Source organism: Xyrauchen texanus, chromosome 14 (genome assembly GCF_025860055.1).
Source record: "Xyrauchen texanus isolate HMW12.3.18 chromosome 14, RBS_HiC_50CHRs, whole genome shotgun sequence".
Taxonomy (NCBI): Eukaryota; Metazoa; Chordata; class Actinopteri; order Cypriniformes; family Catostomidae; genus Xyrauchen; species Xyrauchen texanus.
Window position 1 is genome coordinate 29,390,604 of NC_068289.1, and position 14,164 is coordinate 29,404,767.

The following is a 14,164-nucleotide window of genomic DNA, read 5'->3' on the forward strand; positions in this document are numbered from 1 at the left end:
TGTTGCCTTGATCACTTTCCATCACGTTGAGAGAAAAACACAGATCTCACAGGCACCAAAAGGAACACATCTTGCTCGTATTTCTCAGTATAGATCAGTGCTCCCCAACAAAACAAGAGGGAACAATGGGTATTGCATCATGCAATGTTGCTAGTAGAAATGCCGTGAGAATCTGCCACATATCCAACTTTCATGACAATTGTATTAGGAACAAAGGACTACAAAATATCTTGGCATGCAAAAAAGATTAATTAAAAAAAAACACAAGTGGAAATTATAATTCCACTATCCCTCAGAAGAATTAAATAATTAATCCAATGCTAGTTGTCTTAAAAGGTTATATTTCACCCAAAAATGACAATTCTGTTATTTACTCATCATAATGTTGTTCCAAACCTGTATGGCTCTCTTACTTCTGTGGAACAGAATCTGGGCAGAGTGAGGCCGGAAAGATAAGTGGCGAATTACTTTCACCTGCATGCCACACCGGTCTCGCATTCCAGCGAGAGGCAGCGGGAGTCCTTAAGGATAAGAGACAGTGGCAGACAGGAGAGAGAGATGCGCGAAGCTGTCTGTGTGGGTCTGCGTGTCAGAAGTGCGGGTGCTGAAAAGCAGCGCATATGTTGAATGTATGGCTGAAAAGTCTTATTGTGGAATGCTTAAAAGTCTTCGACAATAAACGTCTGTGTGTTTGTCAACCCTGTCCCAGCTTTCTCCTTTTCTTAACTGTTACAGTGGTGACTGAGCCTAACATCTCCTTTTGTGTTCCATGGAAGACAACTCGTGACACTGGAATAGCATGAGGCTAAATCAATTATAACAGAATTAACATTTTTGTGTGAGCTGTTCCTTTAACAGTTTCCCTTGTTGTTTTCATGGGGGCAATTTTCAATATTACAGAACTAAGCAAATGTCTACATTAGACGTCACGAATGCTGTATGTTTTTGCAGCCGATGTGCATTTTGCACTTGAAGTTCAAGAAGGCCAGGAATAGATCATACACCACCGCTTGATAATTGGACACCAACAGTTCATATTGCGCAAGAGGGAAGTTTTCATCTTTGGGGAGAGGAGCTTATCAAACATGCTTTTTGCTAATAATGCCTGGCTTTGCCCACTCCCTTCTGAGACTCCCTGGAGCTAATTTACTGGAACATCGCCACCATTGAGACTGTTCAGTCATTTGGTCCCTTTGCATACAGATTGTCAAGACACCGATAATGAAGGAAAGCAACTTATGTCATGCAAAGTGTTAGAATTCATCATCAAAAAGGATTATTACAAGCACAGATTAGCTTTAAAGTTTGGTGGATATAATTCTTTAGTTTAAGCATTAATATTACATCAAAACATTATCATGATAATAGGAAAATATATTATCTGCATATACAGAATACACGGTAATCTGAATTTGCTTTATGTCCACTTATTTAAAGGGCTGGTATTAAAAATGGGCATAGATAAAGGTGCATTCAGTAGTTTGGAGCCAATTTAAAAAGTGTTTTTGTGAAGTTTGATCAAAATGGTGTACACTCACATGAGATGAAGACTGTACTCATAAATAGTTTTCTATAAAAAATGTTTTATTCTACTTGGTGCAAGTCACCCATTTTCAATGTGTTTTGCCGTGTTGAAACCACATGACCCGTGGTGTTTCTTTAAACATCGAAGAAGTGAGCCCTAATTGACTACCGCCTGTGTAGATACTCTTGGCAGTGTTGTTTGGTGACGCAAAGAGCAAAAAGAATCAGAATGAGTTTTATTGCCAAGTATGCTAACACAAGGAATTTGTCATGGTGACAGAACACAATGGAACATACTTATTTATCATGCTTTAGCAGCGGAGACAACAGAAGATCAGAAGAGTACTACAGAAAAAGCAAAAAAAGATCTGAAGTAATTTGCTGCAAACAAGAAGACCAGCAAAGGCAAAAAACTAGAGTAAACATCTGTAATGGTAAGGCATCTACGTCTTCATTCGTTTAGTACAAAGTAGCTTGGCACAGAGATTGTTGAGGATTTTGTGTAAACCATGCCGTTGGTTGCTTGGAAATAAAGAGAGTTCTTCAAATACAGTATTCATGGACATGCTAAATTTGATAATCAAAAACAATTCTAATCTTTCCTTTACCATAACATTCTGTATCACTAGATAATTGAGATTTTACTCTAAGCAGTTCTCTAATAAAGGTAATCACTGTCTTTAGAAATAAAGTGAAACGTAGACAGTCGCCAAAGATTGTTGATATGGGGGACAATAACAATCTATCCTTAACAGTAGCATGTTGACTTGATTTCTGACGTTTGTTTTGAGGCAAAGCTGTTATATTATAGGAGTAATAAATAACTTTACCTCAAATTCTGACATTTTCTAGATGCAAATGATATTCCAAAGCTGTCGATCAGCAGAGACGATCATGCTGATCCAGGTCGAAAGATGGCAGTACAGCGTCTAACACCACTGTCACATCAGTACACTACTGAATGTCCCTTTAAGGTTGCACTTTCATGGCTCTGGAGACATTATGGCATTTTCAGTTATGTTTAATTAAAGTATTGACTTTGTCTCAGATTTCATTTCTTAAAAACAAAAATTTACACAAATAAGACAATTGTTGACTTAGAGCTGTGGTACTCAGCAGGCAGTCCGCGGGCAGTCTGCGGGGCCAGATATTTTTGTGGCCTCTGTAATGTTGTCATCTATAAAATTATTAGGCTAAAGTTAGGTGTCAGGATACACACTAGGACAACAAGGTTAGAAGGATTCAGAATAACTTTTAATGAAGCTTTCGTAGGACAGTAGGGAAGTTCAGATGCATCAACGGGCGCTGTGAGTATAATACTGATGAATGACCATCTTTTCTCTTGCAGATAACGGCAGGCTTGAGTGTGGTAAGTATCACAATCCAAAGGACGCGGAGTATGAACACCAGGGAGATGGAGGAGTCTCTGGACGAGGGAAAACAGGTAAGTAACACAAGGGTGTACTGAGGAAACAGACTGGAATAGTCTCAGGAACAATCGTCTGAAAAGCACAGACAGCAGGTTAGTGGATATTTCCTCGTTCAAGGTTTGACAGAGACTGGAGGTGAGTTGTGCTCTTAAATAGTGCTGGTGATTGCTGGATTGCTGGATTGATGACAGGTGCAGGTGATTAGTATTCGGGTGAGTGTGATCTTTGTGTTGTGGATGTGAGTGAGCCTGATTGCCTCCTGACATTAGGCTAGGCTACATGAATTTTGAGGTGACCATTTTCTAGAGCATTTAAGGTAATTCAGTATCGCTGAATTGCTGTATAGTTACAGAGTAAAGAAATGACAAAAAATTAAAAGAAGTAATTAATCGCGAAGATGCAAATATCAAACCAGGCTAATTATAGGCTAATTCGCTAAAGACCCTTTCAAGGCAAGTCAGTTCACTCGGCGGCCATATTTGGAACTCTCCCATGCAGCTGTCATGTTTATTCTGTTGGTTCCTATTTTTCCTGTCTCTTATTTTGAAAAGTTCATGTCATGTGTTTCAATAGTCATGTGATATCCTGTTTTCCCTCCATGGCGGGGCCGGGTCGTGATCATACACACCCGGTCCCTTATCAGGCTAATCAAGCCTCCGAGAGGGATAAAGGCCTGCAGAGGATTGTGCGGGAGAGAGAGATAGTTTACGGACATGTCCGTCATATGTGTGTTTGTGTCTTTTGTTTAAGTTTTATATTAAACTATTATTTATATTGACAAGCCAGTTCTCGCCTCCTCCTTCCCATTGAACCTCTTTACAATGGCTAAACGTAAACATGGCCTAACCTAAACTAGACTTAGCTTGTCTTAAAAAAAATTTGAAAGTGCTACCAAACAAACATCTATACTAGACACCAGACAATGGCAAACCTGATGGCTTAAATACACAGAAATGGGGCATAAACCAATGATCAAACAGAACACTAAACAAGATAACAAGACTAATAACCTAAAACCAATTACAAACTAGAACTAATAACAAGGTAATCAAAAAACGAACCAATGAAAACAAGACACATGAACATGGAGGGAAAACAGGACCACATGAGGAAACACACACACTCAAAATAAGAGGGGGCGTATATTAAACTTGCTGCAGTTAAAAAGCTCGTAGTTGGATCTCGGGAGTGGGCTGGCGGTCCACCACGAGGCAAGCCAACGCCTGTTCCGGACCCTGCCTCCTGGCCCCCCGGATGCCCTTAGCTGGGTGTCCGGTCCCGGGGCCTGGAGCGTTTACTTCAGAGTGTTCAAAGCAGGCCATGTGTTGCCTGAAAACCACAGCTAGGAATAATGGAATAGGACTCCGGTTCTATTTTGTGGGTTTTCGGAACCGGGGCCATGATTGAGAGGGACAGCCAGGGGCATTCGTATTGCGCCGTTATAGGGAAAATTCCTGGACCGGTGCAAGACGGACGAAAGCAAAAGCATTTGCCAAGAATGATTTCATTAATCAAGAACAAAAGTTGGAGGTTCGAAGATGATCAGATACCGTCGTAGTTCCGACAATAAACGATGCCGACCCGCGATCCGGCGGCATTATTCCCATGACCCGCCGGACAGTGTGCAGGAAACCACGAGTCTTTGGGTTCCGGGGGGAGTATGGTTGCAAAGCTGAAAAACAAGAACCAACAGAATAAACATGACAGCAGCTTTTTTCTATGGAGACAAATGTACCGGCAAGTACAGCTTGGACTGAAATCTCCAAAACAGTTGGTCAAGATTACGATCAAATGTCATATTTCAAACCAGCAGTTAAATCTGAAAAACATGATATCATAAAGTGTGTTTCTTTAGCTCAGATCAAGCTGAACAAACTGTATTTTTCAGGCTGGTTCAGCTAATGAATATGCAGTCTCAAGTTGACTGAAAGGCATCTAAAAAGTCATTGGCTCTTTTACTTTTCTACATGCGTCATATTGGGCATTCCAATTTCTACTATTAATTTTAATACCAGTGCTCCCTCTCGGGCTACATAATCTCTGGCTTTATGTTATGCAAGTGCTGCATTCACTCAAACATGCGCATGCGTGTGGATCTTTTGAACAAAAACATATATGATAATTCATATATAATGTATTTTATTTTATTCTTCTTCTTTACGTTTCCATAGTGAATTAAAATAACATGTTTAGTGTACTCACCTCATTAATATAACAAATTAAATTAAAAACGAAAACGAAAGAATTAAATAATTATCATTTTAAAAAACACTGAGGCCCTCAAGTCTAAAGGGACCCTGCTTTGCAGCATTAGGGCTTTCCAAAGATGAGTATCTCTGATTTAGAGTAAGAGTAAAGGATGATAATTAATGTGGATAGCATAACTTAACAAAAATTGTCTTAGAAGTATTTGATGAGATGAGTTCATATTGAAATAAATGACTTTCAAATACAGACTTTGATATAAAATATGAACACAGTTTGTGACATTGTTTTTGACATCTCCTCTGAAACTCTATAGAGGAAACACGTGTGAGATTTCTAGAGTCTATTTCTCAAGAGAATATTCTGAGAAGCAGGAGACCTAAAGTCTCCATTTGTTTTCAGGTTAATAACATTACAGTCTAGGAGAAAGAAAGAAAAAAAATATTAAAAAGATATAATTTGTGATCTTTCGGATGGGATCAATGGGATAGCCTAAACAGAAATCAGTTATGTCCATAACAGGCCCATTATCAGTAAACTGTACTTTTTTATACATTAGAATGAGTCACTTAGTTCAGAATATATAACAATGTACCATTGCATAGAGTAAATGTTGATTTCCACAAATGTTATTATACAATTCTCTTTGAACCTAAGCAAGTATTCAGAGAACATAATTGCACACAAAGTCAGGAGATCAGTGTAATTTTTAAACTCTGGTAACAGCACACAACATGACAAAGGGTACCTCAATGACTGCATGCTGAACTGATTTTACGAAATGTTGCTCACATTACATTAGCTCAATAATAAACCTCATAACCCTAAGTATAAACTTTTGTGACAGTGGGTTTTTTTACAGTATAGTTAAAAAATAAGAAAGAGAAAAGCTTTGTGACTGATCATTCATGAACACAAAAGAGGCCAGTTCAAAGAGATTTTCAATTCACAAATACAAGACGGTTTGTTAAAAAAATGCTCAGCTCTAGGTATAACTACGAATATTTTACCATTCATAAATCTTTCATCTGTTATGTATCAATCCAACAATTTACCAAAATAAAATTTTCCAAACGATTTACCCACAAACTTCGTTCTGCTATTGTTTCATGAATAGGAACCAGTGTTTTTGGCTGAGATCATTCTGTACTGCATAGTAATTATGAGTCTTTAGACGCCTTGCACATGTATTTTGAACCTAGAAAAAAAAGACATAAATCGTATCCCTCTAAAACTGAGGATATGATATGCTGTCATGGCAACAATATGTGTAATGCAGAAAAAATTTGCACAAGACTTTTGTTTGTCTAGTTCATAAAGACATCCAGTGAGACATGTATCTTGTGTTAAATGTGCCCTGACAAAAACAGAACTGAAACTGTTAACAAAAATTCAAACATGAATTCAAATGAAATTGAACAAAAACAAAATAAGCACTTTAAACCATTAGAGTCTCACACTCTCCTGAGAGTTTTGTCATCTTGTAATTCGGCTAGCAGCAGTTATCTAGACACAACGTCATTATACACCTAATCTACAAATTACAAGTAACATTTTATTGCCTGTGATTAAATCACGAAGTAATTTTCAACTCAATAAACTCCCACCTTAGTGGAGAATGAGTGACTGCTACTAAAGAAAGACATTGTATATCGTAAGTAACCACCCAAACATGAACTGAGGCATATCTGCCTTTAATACGTTTTTACACAACCAAGCAACAACTTACATTATGTGCACTCTAGTAAAGAAAACAATTCAAATGTGCATAAGCTTTAACAGGCACTACTACTTATAGGTACAGGACTTTCTATGTGTTAGAATTATCATTTGAATATTTATCAGAAAGACTGTAATTTTTTTCAAAACACACAAATATGAGGATAAAAGTAGGTCTATTGAAAAATAACACTGAAAATTATTTAATCCTTTCTTTTAAGTGTGGGGATTGCTTTTCGTCTGCAGGTGGAGATGTTGCGCTTTTCCATTAAACCCTGAGGTACTTTAACCACTCTCAATGATTTAACAGTTCATAAACCTTAACAAATATGATTTTTCTGATGAAAATGCTAGGGCAAATTATGACTCTACATCTATCTACAGCAAAACTCAAGAGAGTAATTTGCATTTATTAACTTTTGCTTCTTTAATCATGAACACAACCACTGCTACTTGGAGTGACATGTGGAGTTAAATTCAGTTAAGGCTATGTTTACCTGAACTCTGGTACAACAGACATATTTAAGTAATGTAGCAACTGTTGTCAGGATTTAAATTGTATTACAAAGGCATTATAGTATTAAAGGGATTGTTTACCCAAAACATTCACTCACCCTCATGTGTTCCAGACCTGTATGGACTTTCTTTCCCCTGTGTAACACAAAAGTAGATGTAAGGCAGAATTTTAGCCTCAGTCACCATTCATTTTAATTGTATGGAAAAAATATCTAATGAAAGTGAATGGTTTTAAGTGGAAGTGCATTACCTAATGCAACTAATGTTAACAAATGGAAACTTATTGTAAAGTGTTACCAAAATGTTCTACCAACAGCTGAGTCAAATGTGTGTCAGAGGCAGTGAAAGCTGGGACACTCTCCGTGCTCTCTGTCCTTGGGATAGAAGACACAAGACATCGCATAACATTAGTCTTCGCATATATATGGATATAGTATCTTCTGTAGATGATGTGCCCACTCCATGTCCCATATTAAAAGGTTATATTAATTCACAGATCCTATGGATCTATAGGATATTAGAAGGATTACAATGTTTCCATGCAGGTTGCTCTGCCAGAACATCCATGCAGGACATGAAATAGTCATATCGGACAAGGGCACTATGTAGGCCAGCCTTTAAATGGGTGAGGATGCACTCTCAATGGAGTTACTAGCATTAACTTCCTAAGCAAAGTTTGTCTTCCTTTCTTAAGAAAGCTGTCTGAATGTATTTTGAAAAATCACAGTGAGTAAATGGGCCTGTCAGAGAGTATCGTTTCATAAATGTAGACCAGCAAAGCTGCTCTTTCTTTCTGAATGGCTGCCATGGCAACAACCATATGACCGCTTCAAAACTTGAACTCATATCTGTGTTCATTGAGACTCCGGATGCAGTTGAAATCAGACTACAGAGAAGCAAAATAACGCAACATCAAGGGTACCAACCAATTCTTCCCTGTGTCAATAAATATCTGCAACACAGATGGGACAAAAACTGCTATGACATGCACATGAACAAGGTAAACATGGTAGGCCCTAATGGCTGATTTTTATTTATTTATTAATTTACTATCATCATATCACTTGCAAAAAGTACTTAATGGTATTATCGTGTTTTTTTGTACATGAACCGTGATAATACCATGTTATGTTTTGAACTGCTATTTCTTACTCAAAGTGGCACTGTTGTTTCAGTTACTGACTTGATTTGCATATGACATTGTTATTTGATAAAGAAACAACATGGAAGCTAACTTTAGCAAGCACAACACATGAACAGTATGATATGATTATTGTCATTTGGGTATACTAGTGAAATTATGTAAATTGTGCATCTATTTAAACTCAATAAGTGCCTGAGAATATACTTATGTATACCTTATGAGTAGCTTATCTATTATGTGTAACTTAATATGTTTTTGACAGCCAGATGAATCTCATGAAATTTCAGTGTGAAAGTAATAAATCATGTTCTAGATTTGTCCTGATTTGTTGCATTATCTCTGTGAATAATAAAACATCCAAATATCTATATTGGTATTTATTTTTTATTTGTCTGGAAAATATATTTAAAAAAATTACACTATATGTGCATTTTGTAGATCCATTTTTGATAGATAAACATGCTGGGTCTCTAAAGACCCAGATATGAAAGCGTGTTTGATGAAACCATGCATTTAATGGTTAAGGTTACAAGTTTAATAATAGCTGCCTCACAAATTGTCACACACACTATAATATTCTAAGGGTAAATCTGCAAATTCAACTATAAACACAACTCCACCAAAGACCTATTACCATCTACTTGTCAACCAACAGGTACAGTGTCTTCTATTTGAAAACAAAATGTTGACATTTCCACCATATAACTGTTATAAGGAAGACATGAAACATATTAACATTATTAGTCATCAAACTTCCAACATCATTCTCTCACCTTTAATAACCAGCTTGAAGAAGAACAGATTTCAAGGATCAATAGAGAAAATCACATCCTCTTAGACAAAATGTCTCATGTAAAGACCGTTGGGGGAACTGACAGTAATATGTGAAGAAATGGCAGACCAGGCTTTCATATAATCCACAATGTACAGTACATTCAAGTGTAATCATGGTTTAACAATCCAGTGATAGAATAATATCTAAAATGAAGATATAATGTATGAAAATATCTAATACTGTATGCATTTTTAGCCTCTGTTTTAGTCTCAGCAGAGACAAAAGACAACTAGAGCTGCTCCACATCACTAAATAGAACTAGCGGATCCTTCAGAGTTTGTTCTCATGTAGGCCACAAAACAGCTTACTGATTACTTGACCTAAGAGACAATATAGGGAGATACCCACAACTATACATCTCACAGGTGAACAGTATTGTATTAAAACATACAGTAAGAGGAGATAATTTTCATTGTCCCATTGTTATGCATACATATATGCATATATTTGTTTTGTTTTTTCAAATATGATGTTTTTATGGAATCCTCCTTGCCACCTATTTCAGCAGTGAGACACAGGAAGGTACCCAATAACAGAGTAAATTACCAGAATACAGTAAGGAATGACCATGAAGAGTCTGCTGGCATCAGGAATGAGGTAGCACAGCAGAATGAGAGGGAAGAGTGTTTCCAGAAGCCAAAACCTGAATAGTCTGTGAAACACAGCTGTTATATAATATATAATGACAATCATGACTTTTCAAGATTATACAATAATATAACAACAATAATATTTTGCCTATTTTATTTATCCATTTTCATTCACTCATTTTTTTTTCTTTTTTTTTTTTTTTTTTTGTTAAATTGGTCTAGCAAAATACACATCCTCTGTACTAGTTCTACATCAAAATAAAAGCATTAAAAAATAAATTCTGAAACATGACATGATATGAACATATTTGACCACCAGAAATGAAGAAACCAATAAAATATAAAAAAAAATTGTCAATGGGATGTTTTATCAACACATTTTGTATGGTACGTTACAATTTTATGGGGGTTTACTCGATGTGTCGTGCCTGATTGTGCGATCATAAGGCTGATCGAACGCTCTGTGATCGATTCAGTGGGTCTGAAGAAGTCGCTGAACATCACAAGGGTTGAATTACCTGAAAATGTTACTCTGTTAGATGCATTGGAGATTAATGTCATCTTTACACTGCTGACATAGACATGACGTAAACAGCGACGACACAGGTACATGTAGTCTTTATGTTATGACAGTAAATGTGTGTTGTTAAGCTGCAAAAGTAAATCAGACAGCTAGCTTTGCTAACTTTACTCTGGCCTCTGATGGATGAAAGAGGAAATTTGGCTTTTTCAGAAAATATGGTGTGAGTTACATATGTTCTGTTTTAGATTATGCAATATAAACGCAAGCAGAGCTGAATATAACTAAAAAAGACATCTAGCAGTAAATAGATTAGATCATCTCAGATAAAAACAACTGCCCACATCATCCCTTGCCTAAATGTGACAGATCTCAGTGTTTTCGTATTTGTCTGATCTCTAGTATTCTTTTGTGTCTCAATATGCACAGTCATACAACTTAAGATATTTGTGTCTACTTCATACCTCATCGCGCTCAATCACAACATTAATTTAGTGTTTGCTAAATGAATAATACAACAGGTCCTTTTTACAATTAAAAAAGTGCTGTAAATGCCAGCGATTTGCGAAGTGAAATCTCCTACTATGGCGAAGGCACGGCATATACATATTAATGACGTAGCAGGACGTGGAAGAGGAGACTTACCAGATTGGGTGAAATCAGGCGATGGTATGTGAACGCGTGTCAATCTATATTAATAAGGTCACTTGATTGGACGCTCTTACTGGTAATGCATATGTAACTGGTCCTGCTCGACCGCTCTGAGCGGTATTCGAACTGCCGTCTTGGGCGTGAGAGGTGGGCACCCTAATGATGAGGTTAAAGGCTACAGCTTAGCGGCGGTCACTAGTGCGCCTCTTGAGGCCAGGGGAGTGAGGTTTACACAAGTACCAGCTGGCTACCCTTACACACTTTTTTGTATTATTATTAAACAAAGTACAGGGGATTTAGACGATGAATTCAACACATTGTTACACAAACATTCAGTCAGATTAATGTCACATTAATAAATAATAATACTGTAAGACTACCCTTACACTAAGGCTACCCTTACCCCCCTTAAACTTCACTCCCATCCAGGTCACGGCACCAATGTAACAGGGTTGTCTCTGCGTTGTGTTGAATAAAGCACTGGATTGGCACCATCTCACACCTGGTGGATTTGATTCTGTTTAAACACATTGAAAAGCGATGGTCAGTCCCAATAATCATGTTCACGTATGGTCCACCACAACCACTCTCTTGGCTGGTGCGAATCTTAATGACTATGTTTAAACAATATAGGACAGGTATACAATAACAATATATATTATTTCAAATATAAAGTCTGTACCTGTTTAAACATATTGAAAAGTGGTGTTCAGTCCCAATAATCATGCTCACGCATGCGCTATATAATGAGGACAATTAAATCAAACATTACTACACATAAAACATGGTAGCATGAGAAGAGAGCATATAATAGACTTTCATAAATTACTCACCCACCACAACCGCTCTCTCGGCTGGTACAAATCTTAATGACCCTACCGAAACCAGTTCGCTGCACAGCACCAGCATATGGGTGGAGAGTGCAGGTTGAATATAATTAAAGGGCCATACACAACATTAAGTAAAGCAAGTGGAAGCACTTTTTTTTACCCTGTTACACCTATATGACTCATGCTGCTTTGTCCATCACTGAGCCTCAAAGTCACTACAGTTGGTTTAAATTGAACATTACATGCTCTGTGGGTGTGATTTCAGTGAGTTTCTCATTTCTCTCTGACATTGCCTCCGGAAGTATGTACTTAAAGGCCTAGAATTTACTGACTATTGAACTGATATTCTATTGTGCTGAGGTACTTTTGTTGTAAGAGCAACTACTCTTTTACAGCTTGCCTTGCAAACTTTTATTATGTTTCTCTGCTTTTTCTGTAGTCAGCAGGCCTCAGAAATCACATGTCTTCATTTATAGTGTTTCAAAGTTTGAGATACACATGATCAGCCTGTAAAGTTTTGACCTCAGAGAGGTTTCTTATAGAATGTGGATTCCAGTCACTGATGAATGATTGACCTCAGGAGCAGTGACATGGCTGCCGAAGACCAGGCATCCTCCTCATCCTCTGCGATGGACTGGAGCTCCGAGCCGCCACTTTCGCCTACCAGTACTTCCCACCTTACACACTTCAAACCCCTGACCCCTGAACAGGATGAGCCACCCCTGCGCTCTGCCTACAGCTCCTTTGTCAGTCTGTTCCGCTTCAGCAAAGGTGAAGCACAATTATTGTGGCCATCATGTTTTATATAATTGATTGTCCCAAAAAGAAAAATTCTGTCAACATTTACCAACCCTCCAAATATGACGTTACAGGAAATGATGTATTGATGTATGTATTGACAGAATTTATGTATTATTCCTCTTTTGTAAGTCGATTTGGATAAAAGTGTCTTCCAAATGAATAAATGTTAGTGTAAATATATTTGAGGATATACAATTTTCACATCACAATAATTCCTGAAGCTTTTATCATAGTATACGGTATTACCACATTATTAAATAACATTACAAAAACCTGTTGAAAGGTAAACAAGAATTATTATTGTTCTCGTAATAACAAGTTTAATTACTTTTTTCAATACCAAACTGGCTTTTAAATTAACATATAACTTGAAAACTTGAAAAGAACCCTGAACATTTAAAAACTAAAATTCAATTAGTAAAAAAAAAAAAAAGCGCATGGGAGAGCAAGGCAGTTGCTAATTTACAGAAAGTATTCAGTCCCCTTCATTTATTTTGTTTTTTTTTTCACATTTTCAATGTTGCAGCCTTGTGCTAAAATGCTTATATAAAAAAATCTAATCAATTTGCATTCCATACCCCATAATGACAAAGCAAATACCACATTTTTGATAACTTTGCAAATTTATTAAAAAGAAAAAAACTGAAATATCACATTGATTAACAAGTATTCAGACCCTTAACTCAGTATTTAGTTGAAGCACCTTTGGCAGCGAATACTGCCTCAATTCTTTTTGTGTATGATGCGACAAGTTTTGCACACCTGGGTTTGGAGATTTTCTGCCATTCTTCACTGCAGTTTCTCTCATGCTCTGTCAGGTTGGATGAGGACTGTTGGTGGACGTGTTCAATGTTCGATTGGTTTGAAGTCCAGGCTCTGGCTGAGATATTCAAGGACATTCACAGAGTTGTCCCTAAGCCACTCTTGCATTGTGTTGGCTGTGTGCTTAGGGTCATTGTCCTGTTGGAAGGTTAACCTTAGGCCCAGTCTGAGGTCCTGAGCACTCTGGACCAAGTTTTCATTAAAGATATCTCTGTATTTTGCTGCATTCAGCTTTCCTTCAACCCTGACCGCCACAGCATGATGCTACCACCACGCTTCACCTTTGGGATGGTATTGCGCAGGTGATGAACTGTGCCTCGTTTCCTCAGACATGATGCTTTGAATCAAGTCCAAACAGTTCTATCTTTGTTTCATCAGACCAGAGAGTCTTGTTTTTCACTGTCTGAGAGTCCTTTAGGTGCTTTTTTATGTGTCTTGCTCTGAGGAGAGGCTTCTGTCTGGCTACTCTGCCATAAATGGTTGTCCTTCTGCAAGTTTCTCCCATCTCCACACATGATCTCTGGTCAGGTTTTTGGTCACCTTTCTTATCAAGGCCCTTCTCCTCAGATTGCTCAGT

General features: G+C 37.4%; 1 protein-coding gene across 8 annotated transcripts in view; it reads left to right on the forward strand.

Annotated features, from left to right (window-relative positions):
* Positions 1-10,419: 10,419 nt before the first annotated feature.
* The window catches only part of LOC127655065 (1-phosphatidylinositol 3-phosphate 5-kinase-like), a 39,655-nt gene continuing 35,910 nt past the window's right edge, over positions 10,420-14,164 (forward strand). For 7 of the 8 annotated variants that reach the window (XM_052142666.1, XM_052142670.1, XM_052142668.1 and 4 more), the window contains exons 1-2: positions 10,420-10,569; positions 12,507-12,735. In XM_052142666.1, the coding sequence (XP_051998626.1) occupies positions 12,531-12,735 (205 nt within the window). In that variant the 5' untranslated portion in view covers positions 10,420-10,569; positions 12,507-12,530. The remainder of the gene's footprint in view (positions 10,570-12,506; positions 12,736-14,164) is intronic. The other variant, XM_052142667.1, reaches the window with a different exon arrangement.